This window comes from Macaca mulatta, chromosome X (genome assembly GCF_049350105.2).
Source record: "Macaca mulatta isolate MMU2019108-1 chromosome X, T2T-MMU8v2.0, whole genome shotgun sequence".
NCBI classification, from domain to species: Eukaryota; Metazoa; Chordata; class Mammalia; order Primates; family Cercopithecidae; genus Macaca; species Macaca mulatta.
In genome coordinates, this window is record NC_133426.1 from 76747515 (window position 1) to 76760189 (window position 12675).

The 12675-nt window shown below is 44.9% G+C and overlaps 1 protein-coding gene across 2 annotated transcripts; it reads left to right on the forward strand.

Moving 5' to 3' along the window:
• The first annotated feature begins 6251 nt into the window (after window positions 1-6251).
• On the forward strand, window positions 6252-12430 carry AWAT1 (acyl-CoA wax alcohol acyltransferase 1). 2 transcript variants are annotated; one of them, XM_028842011.2, is made up of 8 exons: window positions 6252-6403; window positions 7357-7464; window positions 7707-7777; window positions 8680-8884; window positions 9838-10009; window positions 11506-11705; window positions 11907-12067; window positions 12210-12373. In XM_028842011.2, exons 1-7 carry the CDS (start codon window positions 6328-6330, stop codon window positions 12059-12061), a joined length of 987 nt encoding a protein of 328 aa, XP_028697844.1. In that variant the 5' UTR covers window positions 6252-6327; the 3' UTR covers window positions 12062-12067; window positions 12210-12373. The 2 variants fall into 2 exon arrangements, with proteins under 2 accessions (XP_028697844.1, XP_001083656.1); XM_001083656.4 differs by having other exon boundaries at window positions 11907-12430.
• The last annotated feature ends 245 nt before the right edge of the window (window positions 12431-12675 follow it).

The window sequence follows — 12675 nt, forward strand, 5'->3', positions numbered from 1 at the left end:
CTGCATGACAGCCTGGCCCAGCATGTCAAAGCAGGTGCGAAAATGGCAAGTCTCCTGTCTGATTGTTCTAATCACCCAGACAGAGAGACCAAGATCACTTGCCCTTTCGATATCTACTAACCTTTGACCTAGGACTAGGCCTGGGTGGTTTCCACTGGCTTTGCCACCTTTTGGAATGGCCTTCCCTCTTGGCTTATTTTTGCCTTGACCTCCCCACTTGCTGACCTTCCAGATCTTAGAACATCAAGTTGCGTCTTGATACCTGGATCCTCATATGACCAAACATTGGCTTAGAAGAATGTTGACACCTCTTCATCCTCTGTGACCTATTTTAGCTATTTGCTGCCCACATCCTATTGTGACAGAAATCACTTGAGAGTTTGAATCTGCTCTGATGAATGCTTACAGGCCAAGGACTGAAGATAAGTGAAAGAAGAATTCTATTACCAAAGCTGTAGCATCAGGAAGATGCCTTCAGCTCTCAGAGTAGAAAGAGAAGGCCAAGGCCAGATAACTAGCTGCTAAGTTGTGATCCAGGGGCAAGACAGTACTTTACATGTGTAGTGCTCCAGAGAGAAATTCCAACTGGAAAAACCTGAATCAATAAAGATAGATAGGTAGGTAGGTAGGTAGGTAGGTAGATAGATAGATAGATAGATAGATAGATAGATAGATAGATAGACAGATACACAGATACATGGATACATAGATAGAAAAGAAGGACAGATAGGATAGATAGAAAAGAAGGACATTCATAAAACAATGAAAGTATGTCATCAGTCAAAGATTATTATTACTACAATTTCTTGATGTCATATTAAGAAAACAAAAACAAAAGGAAAGGATCATGTCCTTACTAACAACCAGTTCTCCACATTCCCAGGTTTTCTTTTAGCTATTACATTTTTAAAAAATATGTAATTCAGGCAAGGTGGCCAGGACCACCCAGATACCAAGAAAATCCCTGGATGCCCCAGACACTCTGGCCTAGGAAGTTGTAAAACACTAATCATTAGTTCAGGTGAGCTGACTGAATGTTTCTCAAAAGGAAAACAAAACAATAGAAAAGCCTAGAAACCAAGACACTGATGAAACACAGATTTCTTACCTAGTTTATCCTGGGTACAGGCTGACCTCAGTGATGGGACTTACAAATCCCATTTTTCCAGGCGTCACCTCAGCCCTGGACTTAGCTTGCATTTAAACATTTCCTCAGTTTAACTGAGGTGAATCCAAACAACAGCCCTGCCAGGTCTAATAGGATACTGGGGGCCTTCATGAAACGCGCTATCTTAGACAATCTTGTGTTGCCGTAACAGAATACTACAGACTGGGTAATTTACAAAGAAAATAAATTTATTTCTTCTAGTTCTGGGGTCTGAGAAGTTCAAACTTAAGGGGCCTGCGTCTAGTGAGGGTCTTCTTACTGCGTCATCCCACGGTAGGAGGCAGAAGAGGAAGAGCGAGAGCGAGAAAGCACCAAACTCGCTTTTATAACGAATTCCCTCTTGTGATAATGAACCCACTCCCATGATAACTAGCCCCTTCCTGTGATAATGACATTAATTATCCCTTAAAGGTCCACCTCTTAACAGCATTGTATTTGGAATTAAGTTTCTAACACATGAACTTTGGGGGACACATTCAGACCACAGCGCTTGCCTCCTGAGTTGTTTGGAGAAGAAAATCAAGCCCTTTGTTCAGACATGGTCATCTCCTTGGAGAGAGAGGCTGATTCTGCTGACCTGGCTGCCTGATGCCTGGAACATACCCAGGTTGATGGAAGCTTTAGAATGCATTTCACAGGCCGGGCACGGTGGCTCACACCTATAATCCCAGCACTTTGGGAGGTCAAGGCTGGTGGATCTGTTGAGGTCAGGAGTTCGAGACCAACCTGGTCAACATGGTGAAACCCCATCTCTACTAAAAATACAAAAATTAGCCGGGTGTGGTGGCACACACCCATGATCCCAGCTACTCAGGAGGCTGAGTCAGGAGAATCGCTTGAACCTGGGAGGCAGAGGTTGCAGTGAGCCAAGATCATGCTATTGCACTCCAGCCTGGGCAACAAGAGTGAGACTTTGTCTCAAAAAAAAAAAAAAAAAAAAAAGCATTTCACTTTCTGTACCACACTAACTCCTAGAAAGTGCTGGGGGAGAGGACATAGCAGTGCCACTGAGAAGGCTCCAAGTATGGGAGGGTTTCTGATCAGTGACCTTTCACCTACCATTAAAAGAGCTAAAGATCTGACCAGAGTGTGGAAGAGACAGGTCTAAAAATAAGTGCTTCCTCCATAATAAGAGATTGGTTAAATGAATTACAGCATACCCATACAATGAAATGCTATGTACGATGTTATAGAAGAAGATTGACATGAAAAATGTCCACGATATATTTTTGGGTGAAAAAGCAGGTTACAAAATGGGACATAGAATATAATCCCATTTTGGTTAATATATATATAATAACTAACATGTATTGAGTTTTTAATATGATCATATATATGAGCAAGGTGCTGATCAAAGTGCTTCACATGAATTATTCTAACTACATGACAACCCTGTGATGTGGGTATTATAATTATTGTTTTACTTATGAGGAAACGGAGGCACTAAGAAATTAAATCATCTGCCATAGTTCACTTAAGTGGCAGAGCTGAGATACAGACTTAGATATGTTGGACTCAAGAACCCGAACTCTTAACAGTGACACTATACCTATGCTTATACTTATATAGACAAAAAGTCAAGAAAGATAGATACCAGGATGTTAACAGTTAACAGTGGTCATTTCTGGATAGTGAGATTATGAATTACTTTTGTTCCCTTTATACTTTTCTGAGGGCTCTGAAAATTTTATGATTTACATGGATTATTTTCATAATCAGAAATAAAAGGAAATAAATTTCCATTTTGGGAAAAAAGCAAGCAAGCCATTGTTTCCAACCTGGAGGTGCAAACCTCTGAGGAGTGGAAGAGTAACTTAATTATACAAGGATTCCAGAAACCTCTACCTGACCCAAGCCTTGATTAGAATGAATAAATAATATGCTTGCAGCACACTTTTCTTTCAAATGCATATAAATACTGTCATTATGTAATATACACAGTGGCTTTAGTTTGTTACATATTATCATGTGGAGAGCCACGGCATTGTAAACGTTAAAATACTTAGGCGATGGTTGGGATCTAGTGCTAAAAAGAAAAATATATATACAGATCAACTCTCTTAGCTCAAGTGTCTTCTCAACAATTTACTTCCTTTTTTTTCTAGGGGAGGCAGGAGGAAATACAGGAGAAAAACTGAGAATTCACACATTATTAAAAGTTAACCCAGGAGGCTTGCTTCCTGGAGAAGACAATTTACAAGGATGAGAGAGCATGGAGAGGGAGTTGGTGTAGGCCCAGGATATTCTATTCCGGAAAGACAGAGTGCTAATCTCCTTCATATTGTCAGGGGCGAGTCTCCATCCTCAACCACGGGATGTCAACACATCAGTAGGGCAGTGGTGCCGTGAGACCTGAGTGCTAACATTTGCTCTAGGGCCAGGCTGGTTTCCAGTAAACAGGAAGACCTGGAGTGGGAGGGCAAAGTAGGCAGAACTTTTTCTTTTGCCAAAGTGCATCAAAGGTGAGCACCTGCCTTCCTTCCTTTCTCTCATTCTTTCTTCTCCCCTTTTGTAATGTGTTCCTTGTCTTCTGTTTCTGTATGGCCTCTCATCCCCCACTCAAGTCCCCAGGACATATGCCCCCATAGGACTCTAGTGATCTCATTACATGTGAGAAATCATCCAACCATAGACCCCAAACTAAGATCCTCACTTACTGATCCTTCTCTTAACACCAAGGCCCTAGGGCTTTCAGGCATTAAGAGCAGATAAACTGACAAATAAGATATGGTCCCAATCTCTTTAGAGGCATGCAATCTTCAGGTGGAAAAAGCAAAAAACAAAACCAAAAACCACATACACACACAACCACATTTGCTTTAATGGGCATAAAGTTACAAGAGTCAAAGAGAGAAGTGAGGGCTTTGCTTCCCCCCTCCCACTTTGGCCTGTATTTGAGACTCACCTAGGAATCACGCTCCACACCCCACCCCTGCTCATGGAAGCTTGGAAGACTGGCTTACTCCAGAGAAAAACAGTCTTCACTAAGTCAGTGGCAATGGAAAAAAAGGAGGGGAGGAAGGGAGATTGTTCTATATTAAAAGAAAAATAAGATCTTGACAAAGGGATCAAATCTGAATCACTATAGTCTTTGAATCCAGCTATCAATCTGCAAGAAATACAGAGGAACATGCTGAAGCACCGTAAGTATGAGATAAGCAAAATCCAAACTGTGGGAAATTCTACAGGTCAAATCCTGTGAGCTCTTCAACAGCTAAAGCATAAGGAAAGGAAAGGGATTGAGGGGGAACCGACTTAAACTCTTCAAAAGCACCAAAGTCATGGAAGTCGAGGAAAGACCGAGAAACTAACCCAATCTGAGTATGTGGTTAAAAAATAAAATAAAATAAAATAAAATAAAAACAGAGACACTGTCACAGATTGGAGGAGACAAAGGAGAGATGATGATTAAATGCAATGTGAGATTCCAATGGGATCCTGGGACAGAAAATGGACATTTGTGGAAAAAACTGATACAGTACAAATAAAACTTGGTGTTTAGTAAATATAAATGCACCAGTATTGGTTTCTTAGTTGTGATAAATATGCCATTGTTAATAAGATGTTAACATAAAGGGGAAGCTACATGAAGGGTGTAGAGAACTCTCTATACTATCTTTGCAACTCTCTCATAAATCTAAAACTATTCCAAAATAAAAAGTAAAAATGGCCAGGTGTGGTGGCTCATGCTGGAATCCCAGCACTTTGGGAGGCTGAGGTGGTAGGATTTCTTGAGCTCAGGAGTTCAAGACCAGCCTGGGCAGCATGGTGACACCCCATCTCTACAAAAAATAAAAAATTAGCCAGGCATGATAGTGCATACCTGTAGTCCCAACTACTCAGGAGGCTGAGGCTGGAGGATCACTTAAGCCTCAGAGATTGAGGCTGCAGTGAGCTGTGTTTGCACCACTAAACTCCAGCCTGGGTGACAGAGTGAGATCCTGCCTCAAAAAAATAAAACAAAATAAAATAAAATAAAAAAGAGAGAGAAAACTTCAAGGACAAATCAATATTTAAAATGGGGAAGACTAAACCATAGTCATTAGGGAAGTACAATTAGGTAAGAAAACCATAGAAATGCAAGGAAAAGATGACTCTGAATGTCAAGACGATGGTTACTTTGGGAGGAGGAAGTGGGTTGTGGCTGGAATGGGGCACATGGAGAGCATCCTGGGGTGGATAGAAAAGTTCATCTTCTTCACCAAGTGGTGGTTACAAGGTGTTTGTCTTACAACAATTCATTAACCAATACATTTGTTTTAAGTGGCTTTCTGTATCTGGGTTCTATTTTATCGTGACAAACAAAGAGCAAGAGACTGAGACATAAGGCACGTAACATCCAAATATAACCAGTGGACCTTGTTTGGATGTGATTCAAATTGGCCAACTATATAGAAAGATATTTGAATATGGACTGGATATTAGATATTATTAAGGAATTATTAAATTTGTTAAGGGTGATATGGAAGAAAACATCTGTATTTTTTTGTAGATGCACAGTGATGCATTTAGGGGTGAAATGACATGCTATCTTAGAATTGCTTTAAAATACTCCAAGGAAAAAAAAGGTGGGGAGATAAATGAAACAAGTATGGAAAAATATTAATAGTTGTTGAAGGTGAACATGAAGATAAAAATTTGTTGCATCTTCTCGCTTTTTGTGTGTTTGGAAATTTTTATAATAAAAGTTAAAAGTGGAGCAGCCCCAAAGCAGCCTGCTTCAGGGCAACAAAGGCCAAATCCCAGGTGCTCCCCACACCACAAATCCCCAGAACTCCCTTCTCAGCAGTCATCTCCCTAAGGTCACAATCCTTACAGTTTCTGAGTAGCCTGTGAGGGGGTTTCACCTTCTCTAGGTCCCTGTGTCACTCCGACTACATGGCAGTCATTCTCACCTTTCTCCATCTTGATGTGCTAATAATCCTAGGAAAGACAGTCAAAGGGCAAATGGGCTGGACCAGACCTGACGGGGCAGTCCTTGTACTTCAGAACCTGCCCCTGCAGTGGGTGGGGGGCAGGGAAGGACAAGAGGGAAGAGGGCAGGTACAAACTCCTCATAGTCATATGCATTCACGATTAAGTGAACTTCCAGAGGCTGGTAGCACCTTTGGTTGGAACACTGTTCTGAGATCTCTGCCTCCCTCAGGCTCCCAAGAATCATGCCTCATTCCAAGCAGCCTAGTCACTTCCAGAGTCTGATGCTTCTGCAGTGGCCTTTGAGCTACCTTGCCATCTGTGAGTATTGACCCAAGAGTGCATAGCAAGAAGCCAGAGTCAGAAGCCAGGGCCAGATCTAGGGTGACTTTCAGGGCCATGTGAAGTCTCATCTCGAGCCTTTCCACCATCTAAGATTGTACTAGAGGGTAAAACCAAGGAGTCTCGGGTTCCATGAGTGCCCTGGAGAAGAATGAGATAGAGCCCCAGGAGACAGTGAGAATATGTAGGGGGAGGGGCGGGGGATGGAACAGGGTCATGATGGATATGAGTAGATCTAGTTAATTTCAGCCACTTCCTAATCCTTACTATCTAGAGAGGAAAAGCGAGGCCCAGGGAATGCTCCCTTATGATCATGGGGAATAGGACAGAGGAAACATTAGCATCCCAGACTTAAAGAAGTATAGCCTGGGTTTGAACCATAGAGTTGTCTATTCTGGGAGTGGGGTGGTGGTAGCATGGGGGAAGACAGTGTCCATGGAAAGAATGGTGAATGAGCAAAAGGACAAGCATCGTGGATAGGAAATAGTAGAAGGATGCAGATGCTGAGTGGGCAGTGTGTAGGAAGATATGGATAGCATAGGGGTGAGGGAGAGTGGGCTAGTGGCTTAATGAGGGATGATGGATAGAGAGGGAGACAGGAGACAAGAGGAAAATGATGGTTACCAAATGGGGGTAGGAGGGGAAAAAATCTGGTAGGAAGTAGAGAGCAGGAGTACAGAGATAGTGGCTGTACAGGGAAGCAGGTGGACAGGGATGACAGGTAGGCAGAGAAATAAGGCTTGTGTATGGTAGATGATAGAGGAAATGTTTGAAGGACAAGTAGAAGTAGACATGGACGATGAGGAACAGGACCTGGACTGTGTTGAGGGCCAGGACCAGAGGCTTAGGTAATGTGGAGGGCTGGTGATAGGACTGGACATAGTCAAGTTCTGCTGGCAGCACAAATTTGGTCTAACCTGGTCCCTCATCAGTTTGGATCTTGCAGCCACTGTTCATCTACTTGCTGTTTACATCCTTGTGGCCGCTACCAGCGCTTTACCTTGCCTGGTTGTTCCTGGACTGGAAGACCCCAGAGCGAGGTAAGACTCACAGACCTAGAAAGAAGAATGTTCCATGAGAACCTGCAGCCAGGGAGTCCCACTTGCCATACCACAGGCTCCTCATCCAAGTTCTCAGAGCCACAGGAGCTGGGCCAAACAGGACCATCCTAGGGTCTCCTCCTTTCCCACCTCTCTAGCAGAGCCATGCCAGGGAATCCCTGAGCCCGTGGAACGTATGGGGTGGCATACACTGACATCATCCCCTACTGCTTTTGTCTCAGGTGGCAGGCGTTCGGCCTGGGTAAGGAACTGGTGTGTCTGGACCCACATCAGGGACTATTTCCCCATTACGGTAAGTATCTCTTCCCCAGTGTCCTCAGAGTTCCCAAAACTCTGAGGCAAAAGTCATTTATGCCACATGACTAGAGTTGTCCATAAGGAAGATAAGTATCCCAGGGAAGTCTCAGTCTATGCTAAATATACTTCAAGATTCAACATTTCTACTGAGCACTCCATACTCTGCTAGGAAACTTTGTACACCCTTGGCATCACCTGCCAGCTGACACAGACGGAAGGCAAGCACCGTTCAGATCAGTTTAATAAGCATGGATTGAAAATCTACTCTGAACCACATGTTAGGAGCACAGGGAAATGAGTAGGATGCAATTCTCTGCCATCAAGGAGCTCACATCTAATGGGGAGGACATTAGTATAAAGTATATTATTTGTTTGGCACAAGGTGCAGAAGTAGTTCAGATGGGGAATAAGGAAAGGCTTCACAGACATGGTGATATCTAAGCAGGATTTTCCAAGTTCAATACAAGTTACTTAGACAGGCACTGAAGGGGATTGGCGGGAAACAATGCCAGGAAGAGGTTCCAGAAATGTACTGCTATGCTGATCCTCAGGGCACTCTTTGGAGTATACAACAAACACTGCCCTGACTTTTAGAGCCAAGCTTCCTGATCTTCTTCACAAAAGTGTTCATAGACAATGATAACTTGCACAAAGCACACTGACATAGATGGCTGAGGCTACTTCTAGCCGCAGGCAGGAGATCTGGCAGTTCTAGCTGTCCCAGATTGTTGTCCAATAGCCTCAGAGACCAATATCTCAGCCCTCCTGAAACCCATTCAGAAAATCTGTCGGAAAGCTCTGCTTTAGAGAGCGCCCTGATCCCCGAAGTGTCACCACCCTTGTTTCTGCCATGTAATCTCATTCCACCACCTCTGGCATTTCTCTCCACGGCTGCAGATCCTGAAGACAAAGGACCTGTCACCTGAGCACAACTACCTCATGGGGGTTCACCCCCACGGCCTCCTGACCTTTGGTGCCTTCTGCAACTTCTGCACTGAGGCCACAGGCTTCTCGAAGACTTTCCCAGGCATCACTCCTCACTTGGCCACGCTGTCCTGGTTCTTCAAGATCCCCTTTGTTAGGGAGTACCTCATGGCCAAAGGTGCTTCTGACCATACTTACTGGAGCTTCTGGTCCATGTTTCTGCTTGGAAATGCACCCTTTTAAATCCCATCCCCTCCTCCCCACCCCCCGCCCCCATGTCATTGTAGCATACTAGTCAAAAGCACATGTTCTAGAGCTAAGCTGCCTGGGATTGAACCTAGCTCTGCCACTTACGTGGTCTTGAGCAAACTATCCTCAGTTTCCTCATCCATAAAGTGGTGCAGATGAAAACAGTCTGACCTCAGTTGTGGGATGATGACTAAGGGAGATGATGCAAGTAAAGAATTCAACACTGGCCAGGCGCAGTGACTCACGCCTGTAATCCCAGCACTTTGGGAGGCTGAGGTGGGTGGATCACCTGAGGTCAGGAGTTCGAGACCAGCCTAGCCAACATGGGGAAACCCCATCTCTACTAAAAATACAAAAATCAGCCAGGCATGGTGGTGGGCGCCTGTAATCCCACCTACTCAGGAGGCTGAGGCAGGAGAATCGTTTGAACCTAGGAGGCAGAGGTTGCAGTGAGCCGAGATCACACCACTGCACTCCAGCCTGCGTGACAGAGCGAAACTCTGTCTTAAAAAAAAAAAAAAAAAAAAAGAACTTGACACAATGCCTGCCACAGAGTATATGCTCAATAAATAATAGCTGTTTCTCTTAATGGGAAAAAAAAAGGGTACCATTATACATGGGATTCAGAAAGTCCTTCTGGTTATCCCACTGAAAACCTTCCTACCAGTTTTGACTCAGTGCCTCCTGCAAAATGAAGATCTTGCCTCAACATGAGCTATTCTGTTTGTCAACAACCTTTCTTCTTCACACTCTTTAGTACCACCTCATTGCTCCTCTCCTCCTAGGAACTATGGGAACAAGCCAGTGAAGAGCAGAGAATAGAGTGTTCTCTCTTAGCAATTTTCTCCTCTCCTGATCATTTTGCTCCTTGATTCTCTTTAGGTGTGTGCTCCGTGAGCCAGCCAGCCATCGACTATCTGCTGAGCCACAGCACTGGCAACCTCGTGGGCATTGTAGTGGGAGGTGTGGGTGAGGCCCTGCAAAGTGTGCCCAACACCACCACCCTCATTCTCCAGAAGCGCAAGGGGTTCGTGCGCACAGCCCTCCAGCATGGGTAGGTGCTCCCCCCAGAGGGGCAGTGCATGGTGTTCCCTGAGCAGCATGACCTTGTAGGTGAGGCCAGGATGAATCAGATGTGAATTTTGCCCTCAAGGAACATACTACCAAGTAAGAAAGATGGGTCATCCAGTCCTTCTGAGCTAGCTCGACTAGTTTCTGAGAGGTCAAACCATAAACCCAGGTTCAACATCAAGGGGCTTGGGCCAAAGCTGCGCTGGCATATAGATGACGCCCACATTATCTCTATCAATACTGATATCTACACCAGTCTGCTAACGGTAAGTGCACGGGGCAGTACAGTGTAATGAGTGTGTGTGCAGGATTGGGAGTCAGGAGCCTGATTTAAAATCCTGGTTCCATGACTGTGCACTCTGGGACAGGTTCCTTAACCATTCTGAGCCTTGGTGTTTTTCATCTTAATGATGTGGCTAAGAACTGTACCTACTCCATAGGGTAATTGTGGGCTTTAAATGAATGTACCCCACAAAACACTTACCACGTCCCTGGCACACTATAAGAGATCAATAAATGTTAGTCACTGTGATTTAGGGGCCCAGGGCTGGAGCTGTAGAGTGCCCCATTGGGTCAGCAGGCCAGCTCTCTGGACGCAGGGACAATTGTCCTATTGCAGACTTAGAGAAGAGGGGAGTATTTCTTCCAAGGACCTTGCCTGAGGGGCCTGTTCACCAGTTGGAAGTATCATGTAGGGGAAGAGCGCTCTGAGTTGGGAGTCCCGGGTTCTAGTCCAGGTTCTGCCACTCACTGACTGCCTGAGTGACCATCCCTTTCTGAACCTGTACTTCTGCATCCTCCACTGTGCCCTCCACGGCCTTTGCCGTGAGGAACCAGTAATGTAACATATGTCAAAGTGCTGAGAGATTGTTATTAGCAAGTCACCAAGATTTGTGTAAGAGAGATTTACTCTTCTCTCCCTCACGGAATTTGAGCCTGACTACCCAGGGCACTGTTCAGGGTGGATTCTCATGGTCTGTGGAAGGGAAACAACTTTTCTCTGCTCTAATCCTATAACCCAAGGACAGAACACTTTATGCATTGCCCCCCTGGGTGAAGGGCATATCACATAAAGTATGGGCATCTGTGCAAAATTACTGTCATCTTCTCTGTGCTTTCTACTCATACAAACAGAGTTGGATATTCCCCTCCTTGACACCTTCTGGAAACTTTTCATGATATGGGTCTTTCCGGGGATCTCTGCTCAACTTCTCTTGCTTCCCTGACCACCGCCCCCACCCCCCACCCCGCTATATCTTGCCCTTGTAATCCTGGCCCAGAGACAGCACTCTCACTGGCCTTGAAAATTTCATGACAAGAGACATTAAATAGGGAAACCCTGTTTAGTGCAAGAAAAAATGCTTTGTGTCACCGGGATTTCACCAAAATAGATGAGGGCCTGGCAAGCAAACAAATGTTCTTCCAGGATGGGTCTCATCCTAGACTGTGTTTAGAAAATAAATTGGAGTTTTCCTACAGGGCTCATCTGGTCCCCACCTTCACTTTTGGGGAAACTGAGGTGTATGATCAGGTGCTGTTCCATAAGGACAGCAGGATGTACAAGTTCCAGAGCTGCTTCCGCCGTATCTTTGGTTTTTACTTTTGTGTCTTCTATGGACAAAGCTTCTGTCAAGGCTCCACTGGGCTCCTGCCATACGCCAGGCCTATTGTCACTGTGGGTGAGTGCCACTCTCAGCCCCAATGCCACCTCAGGTTTCTCAACCTCAACCTCAGCCTGGCCCCACCAAAGAAGACGGCAGCAGAGGGGAAGGTGGGAGCTGATCTGGGATGCGAGAGTCAGGCCAAAGGTAGGAGAGGGAGGTTAAAGGAAGAGGAGGTTCTAACACTTTCCTTTTCTCTTTTCCCATCTCTCTTGGCAGTTGGGGAGCCTCTGCCACTGCCCCAAATTGAAAACCCAAGCCAGGAGATGGTGGACAAATACCACGCACTTTATATGGATGCTCTGCACAAACTGTTTGACCAGCATAAGACCCACTATGGCTGCTCAGAGACCCAAAAGCTGTTTTTCCTGTGAATGAAGGTACTGCATGCCCAGGTGCACAGAAGTGCTTGCCTTGAAGAAGAGACTCGCCTGCCACTAACCAAAGAGAGGCAGGAGATGAGGGAGGTTATATGCGGTAGGGGAGGACATGAGGAATTCCTTCTTTGCCTTCTTGCCACAGGGCCCTTATAGGAGTTCTTTCTGAAGAGCTGCACACAGTCATTCCTCAAAGGAAGGCATCCTACTGCCCCTCATGCTGGGGCCTGATGCCTGGTCATCATTTGAGTCCCCTGGGACACATTAGCAGTCACTGCGTATTCCCCCAGGCCCTGGGCAACTATCTACTTTCTGTCTCTGTGGATTTGCCAATTCTGAACATTTTATATAAATGGAATAATACAATATGTGGTCTTTTGTGGTTGGCTTCTTAGCATAACGTTTCCAAGGTTTATCCATGCTGTAGCACGTATTAGTGTTTCATTCCTTCTTATGGCTGGACAACACTCCAGTGTGTATAGGTATACTACATTTGTTTATCCATTCACCACCGGATGGACACTTGGGTCATTTCCACTTTTTAGCTGTTATGAATAGTACTGCTTTAAATACTCATGTATGTACAAGTTTTTGTGTGGTCATCTGCCATC